At 48.0% G+C, this 6,968-nt stretch overlaps 1 protein-coding gene across 1 annotated transcript in view; it reads right to left on the reverse strand.

The window, feature by feature from the left end:
- trhde.1 (thyrotropin releasing hormone degrading enzyme, tandem duplicate 1) overlaps nucleotides 1–4,927 on the reverse strand; it is a gene marked incomplete at its 5' end in the record, with an annotated part of 148,576 nt that extends 143,649 nt beyond the window's left edge. Inside the window, one exon of the mRNA XM_080492323.1 lies at nucleotides 4,433–4,927. Within this exon, the coding sequence (XP_080348449.1) occupies nucleotides 4,433–4,927 (495 nt within the window). The remainder of the gene's footprint in view (nucleotides 1–4,432) is intronic.
- Nucleotides 4,928–6,968: the final 2,041 nt, after the last annotated feature.

Here is a 6,968-nt window from a genome sequence, read left to right on the forward strand (position 1 = left end):
CTGGGGATAACTGTTGAAAACTGTTCTACTGTGAAAAACAATAATATGATATGTCGAAACCGAGACTTTGACTTCAGCTGGTGACTCCGACTTGTCTCCAAACTTTAATGCTATTGACAGAATCGGGGAGGTTATGCATATTGAAAACCACTAAACAAACTTAACTCTGCTACGATTTTAACAATCTCATAAGTTCATTTTATTTTTCCATTTTTTTTTATTTTAACAACTGTATTAATCCTCTCAGGGCATTTTGACCGAATGACCCAATCGGTGGCAGCGACACAGAGCAGAGCCGGTGGAGGCCGAGGGTCTTGCTCAGTTATCAGTGGGAGGAAACCGGAGTACCAGGAGGAAACACACGCGGTTAGAGAACATGCAAACGCCACAAAAACAAACTAAACATAAACATGAATGCTGTTGTTGGCATTTATGTGGTTAAAGGGAAACCCCCCAAAAAAGAAGCAGGAGGCAAATATGGATGGAAAGAGACGCCAACTTTTGATGACACTTTTGCAAAATTAGCTTGTGGTAAGTACTTGTTAGCATGTACTAGCATTTCACGTTAGCATTTCCTGTTATGGTTGTTTGATTATCCAACAAAACGCGTGTAAATGGAACAAACAGGTTGCAGCCGCAGTCACCGTCACCCTGAAGAGCTGACACTGTCGGGAATTTTATTGCAGGTTGTCGTTGGTCGCCGTGACAACAGTGTGACGTAGGACCACCGATGGAGGGTTCCAGACTGGAGAAATTTCAAAACGCCGCCTCAGCTTTGACGTGTGGACGGGCAAGACGCACGTTTGCTGAAAACGATGATGTCATCGCCCGGCACACACACACACACACACACACACACACTGCTACCCAGAAAATGCCATCACGTTCTATCACATGCACTTCAGTAACTTAAAAGCACTGCCACAAAGAAGTTACAGTTACTGACAGCAACATGACCCGATCAAAAACTTTCCCATTTGCGTTTTTCATTTGTAACTTTCCAACGAATCCCTGACCGTGGGAACGTGGACGCAGCCTCCGTGGCCTCCACAGCAGAGGAACCGTACGGGTCTTAAAGGATCACCAGGTCTTACCTGGAGCACTACACCTCAAGGTCTGCTACTGGTGAGACACGAAGAGCCCCGACCTGCATTTCTACTCCCAGAAATATCTGACCGCTTCAAACTGGAAATAGTCTGAGATCCGGGAACGTCCAGATTTCTGTAGAGTTCTGGCGAATTAGAGAAAACGCCAAAAACAAAACAGCTAAATTGGATTCAAAACCAGCAAAAGAGTCATTTTCCTACCATATATTTTGCTATCAGATCGTTGAATTTGCGACAATATGAATTAATTTGTCAGTTTTTCAGACACACACACTCACACAGAGATCAGAATCTGACTCATCTTGTAAGATAGTTTTACATCGAAGCCACATACTGATCACAAATTAAGATGCAGTTTTACTTTGAAGCTGAATTAACCTCCAGATAAAAGCACAAACTAGCAAAATCAGCAAACCGAAACAAGCGACGTAACTACACGCAAAGACTGGAACCGATGAAATACACTTACTTTGTTTCAGTACTTAAGTTTACAGAGCACAAATCCAAAGATAAAACCTCATGAACTCAAGCACCACGGTTTAAGAGTCCGAAAATGTTTTGTTTTTTTGTTTTTTAAAAAGGGTTCCAGAGTTAAAACTTTGAAACACCAGTGCCCCGCCGCAATGTTCTCCGCAGCAACAACGGCGTACGACACGCTCCTGGTCGAGCTGCAGAAGCTACTGCTGCTCGTCGGTTTCATAAGGCGTATTCTCTGTGTCTTCGCCTGCATTCTTGGTGTATTTGGTGAGTCACAGCACCACCTTAAGGCCTGGCATACGTACTACATCGGGTCGTGTTCATAGCGACGTGTGGACCGAATTTTTTATTTTTTTTTTGCGCTGGTTTTCTGGATCGTACCTCGAGGCCGTCGGCATGCGGTACCACGAACCGGGCAGTATTAAATTCCAACTCGATGCTAAATTATTGGCGCCCATTCGGTCGATCGTACCTGGAGGCGGTCAGCACGATGGAAAAGGTGAATCTTTCCGACCAAGTCCCCGACAGATTTGAACAACCTTAGTTCACAGCGAGAAAACCGGACGACATGAATTTGATAAACGTTAGGCCACGACGTGAAGTTTGCTGGCGGCAGATAGTTTTACACAGAATATTCAGAAAGATTAGATTGTTATGTTTTCTTTTCATTTTAAATGCATACTTGGCTTGTTTTTAAAAGGAAGGCTCCTGGCTGATATGGTTAAAAAGGCTAAAACGTCCAAAAAAAACATTTTTTTTTTTTTTTTTTTAAACTGAAAAAAAAAATCACTGGGAGCAGGACTGGCTTAAAAAAATTTAAGAAATATTTGCAAAATGTTTAAAACATTTAGGAATGGGCCAAACGGTTAAAATGACAAAATAAAAAACAAAAACAAGCAAAAAGAAAAAAAACGGGTCATTACAGTTCAAATGGCTAAAATGACTTAAAGGTTAAAAGAAAGAAAAAAAGAAAAAAATGGCTACAAACTGCTAAAATGACTAATAAGCAAACAAAAAGTCACTTAAACAACCAAACCTGCTGAATCAGTTAAAATAACTGAAAAAGGTTCAAACTGAAAAAAAATAAATAAAAAATGGCGACGAAAGTTAAAACAGCAAAATTACTTTGAAGTTGTACACATCAGGAAGGTACTTTTTGCCAAAACTGCATCAATACTTTTAAAATCCAGAAGCTCTTTTATGATTAACACGTTTTGTGGCTCCAGAAGAATTCAGAGTCGGTGAAAACAATAAACGTTGAAGAGACTTTAAACTCCTGGATCAAACTTTAGGCCTTTGTGTTGCAACGTTTTCACACCCCCAGGATGTTTCGATGTCGAGTGTGAAGCTCGTCTCCAAGCCTCCACGCTCTCCACGCTCTCCGGTCCAGTTCTCTTGGTGCATTGAGCTTTAAACTTCATGTGAATAAATTATCGCGGCGATTCTCTCCACTGGACCTGGAGGCGGTCCAGCGTGGAGCGCGAAGAACCGGAGCCGTCTTACCTCGCTGACTTCTACCCCAAGAAAATAAAAAATAAAGAGAATTTCGACTGTGAAGCAGAATTTCATACCTCTCTCTCATCATATTCAGATTCTTTCTGAATCACAAGCGTCGGCTTGAGCGGTTTGGTACGTTCCTTCAGATTAAGAGCTCATTTCTTCCATTGAGGCTAATTTGCTCGTGCTGGATCTGATCCGAATTCTTGTTTTCGTCAAGCTTCAGTCGTTGAAGCACCGACGACCTCTGTCTTCATATAGACCGGCTTCGGTTTGACTTTAGTCGAGGGAACAGGAGGAGACTCTGTCGCTCTGTTGGGACCGGTTTGCATCGGTGACGGGATTAGGGGGGGGGGGGGGGGGGGGTTCAGGTGGGATTATTTGGGGTCATATGACTTTTGAATATTGCGTTTGGCTTCAGGTTGATACCGTTGGGTAAACTAATGTGAGCGTGATGGTTCGAGATAATCCTCCAGTGGGTCCGTTTCAGATTGAAACTACACATTGTGGACCGCTAAAGACCTCTGGGGTGCTCAATGTGACTCTTTGGTGTTCGGGAGTGTCGAGACGATGTGAAGCTGACGAGGTTAACAAAACTTCAGACCAGCGATCATCAACCTTTCCCACCAAAAGACCCGCTTTCATCATTTCCCACCACAATAGAATTCTTCCCGAGCCACAAAACACATAAAATCAAAGATCACACAGTTTATAACGTTTATGTAGTTTTGCTAAATGTCATTCGTGACGTTTCATGTTTTAGGTTTTGTGGCCATTTTATGTCGTTTTGACATTTTTTTGACCAAAGTTAATCGATTCAGCTCGTTTGGTGGCTTTTCTTTTAACCGTTTCATGTTCGCCATTTGAACTCTTCGTCCTTTTTTGGCTCCGTTCTTGACAGTTTTGTCTATTTCATTAGTTTTAGCCACTCTGACCTTTTTACTTTCTTACAGCCAATCAGATTTTTGTTTCTGTTTGGCAAATCAGATTTATTCATTTATTTACGATCCGAACCAACATTCATTCTGGTAGTTTTTGACCCAATCTGATAGTTCTATATAGAATTTCCAGAAGGCTTCGGACAGTCAGAGGAACTAAAGAGCCACATGTGGAGGTTGCTCACCCCAGCTTTAGACTCTGGGGTCAAAAACGTTCAAATGATTCCTCCAGGAAGCTGCTTTGTTGGAGTGCGTTTGATTTTTAGACCTGCAGGATGTTGGTTTTAGTCGTCTCGGTAAAAACTCAGAAGACTTCAGAGCCTGAAGGTTCAGCGTTAGTGGGTTCAGATTTAACTTCATGCTATTAGAGCGTTGCACTCTTTAACACCCCCCCCCGTCCCCCCCGTCCCGTACCTCAAGGCGGTCGGAGTGGAGCACGATGAAGCGCGTGGCGTTCACACACTCCAGCTCGATGCTGACCTCCCCGGAGAAGGTGAAGTTATCCATGTAGACGGCGAGCCGCAGGTCGTAGTGCCGCGGCCTCAGTGAGCCCGGCAGCCTGGAGTTCCTCCAGGGCTGGGCCACCGCCGCCGCCTCCTCGTCCCCCCGCTCCCCCGTCCGCTCCCCCCTGCTCCCGTTGAGCCGGGCCGAGCCGCGGGAGCCCGACTCGCCCGCCGCCCCGTCCCGCTCGCGCCCGCCGCACTCCTCGAAGCGCACGCTGAGCACCACGGCCACCGCCGTCACCACGATGAGGGTGAGGATGGACAGGGCGAAGCCCAGCACCAGGCGCTTGTGCACCGTGATGTGGCGCTCGGTGGTGCGGGGCCGGACCACCACCGACTCGGCCCACTGGTCCGAGAGGCCGCGGCCGTTACGCATGGCGCCCGGGCTGCTGTCGTTCAGTCCCATCTCACTTTTTGTTTTTCACAAAGTCACTGGAAGACGAGGGCGATCAACTCAAGAAACAAAGTCATGGATGCTCCAATCGGATTCCAACTCCTGAACTTTGACCTTTCTGCCGCCGCCGCTGCTGCCGCCGTCCTTCAGCCGGCGGAAAATCAGCACCGCGGCACGTCTTACATTTCAGCCAGCAAATCTGACAAGCCAGGAAGGATGAGACGGCCGTGTGCGTTTTGGTCTTTGCGGTGAGGAGGGGAGATAAAAATCAATGCTGCATGGCTTGATTTCAGCAGAAGAGGTGGAGAAGGAGGAGGAGGAGGAAGAGGAGGAGGTATGCTGTTGAGAATGTGGCTATACAGTGAGCGTACCATCCATAAACCTTCGCTTGGAATCAGCTGGATGAACTGTAAAAATCACCCCCCCCCCCCCAAAAAAAAAAACCACCACAGCCTCCGGAGCGGCGGGGAGACGAACGGGTCTGAAAGTCCGCCGGAAACCGTCCGTCAAGAGTCGACGGAGCCTAAACCGGCAGGAGAGAGTTCAAACTGCTGCTCATCGTCCCCGGGAGGCTGGTAAAGTTCATCTGTTCCCAGTTTAAAAGCTCCTGGCGGCTGCAATAAAGCAGGAATGAAGCCCGTCCAGACTATTATGGGATTATTAGGGTGATGCAGTGCGAGAATTAGAATCCCTTCCTCGGGTCTTTCGGAGGGGTACTTTGATTACATCTCAGTCCCGGAGGCTCTGATTGGGCTCGCGCTGCGGAATCGTTGTCATTTTGCTCATTTGGAGAAAAGACTGGGAGGTTTCCTCCGGTGACAGGTTTCAGATGAAAACTGGGGGGGGTTCTTAGTGGTGATGGAGGTGATGTCTTATAGCGGCAGTAACTCTCCCGGCTCCGGGGCTTAAGTGGATAATTTACAGCCGGTGTGTGGGGGTTATTTCACCATGGAGGGGGTAAATCACCAGGGACCGGGGGGAAGGCGGGTGAAGGGGGACGGACACGCTCATGAGGCAGATGGATGAGGAATCAGGCAAAATACCAAAAAGACATTCATGCTGGAGGGTCCGCGGGTTTCCGTGATCCGAGTCGGTGCCGGGAGGAAGGTGGCCTCAGACCGGGGTGAGGGTCCCCTCGGTCAGTACGATCCCACCCGGGACAGTCCCGGTAAGAAGAAGAAGAAGAGGAAGAAACCTCCCATCACCATCAACACCTTCAGATCCCAGAGAAATCCGTCATGCGGTCGTTAAAATCCGCCCGGTAACTTCCAGCGATCCGGTAAATTCAGTCCGTACGGCACCGATCCCAGCCCCGGTCAATAAAACCTCCAACCTGGATCATCCACCGGCTCCGGTTCGCTCCGGTAAAGCACCGGCTCCTCCGCAACTTTTTAAGCCCGGGGAGAGCGTCCGCCACCGGCGACGCTTCTGCCGCTTCTGGCGCCTCGCAGCTCCGCTCCCGGTGACGGTGAGGAAGAGGAAGAGGAGGAAGAGGAGCCCCTGTTTAGCATCCCTCTATCCACAGAGGAGAGAGAGAGAAGAAGAAGACAGAGGAGGAGGAGAGGCTCGTGCCGTCCGCTTAGCGCTGAGAGCGAGCCTGATGTGAGGAGGAGCACGAGCTGCTGAGAGAGAGAGAGAGAGAGAGAGAGAGAGAGAGAGAGAGAGAGAGAGAGAGAGAGAGAGAGAGAGAGAGAGAGAGAGAGAGAGAGAGAGAGAGAGAGAGAGAGATGATGGGGAGGGTGAGAGATAAGGTATTGAGGGAGAGCGAGAGAGAAGGGATGGAGGGAGAGAAAGGGGGAGAGGGAGAGAGAGAGAGAAGGGATAGAGGGAGAGAGATGGAGAGAGAAGGGATGGAGGGAGAGAAAGAATAGATGGAGATAGAGGGAGAGCGAGAGAAGGGATGGAGGGAGAGAGAGAGACAGAAAGAGAGAGAGAAGTAAAAGAAGGGGAGAGAGAGAGAGAGAGGCAGACCGAGAGAGAGAGAGAGAGAGAGAGAGAGAGAGAGAGAGATTTTTCAACCCTCCAGCTCGATTCTTTCTTTTCTTTTCCATAT

The sequence above is a fragment of the Lipophrys pholis genome (assembly GCF_963383615.2).
Source record: "Lipophrys pholis genome assembly, chromosome: 22".
Classification (NCBI taxonomy): Eukaryota; Metazoa; Chordata; class Actinopteri; order Blenniiformes; family Blenniidae; genus Lipophrys; species Lipophrys pholis.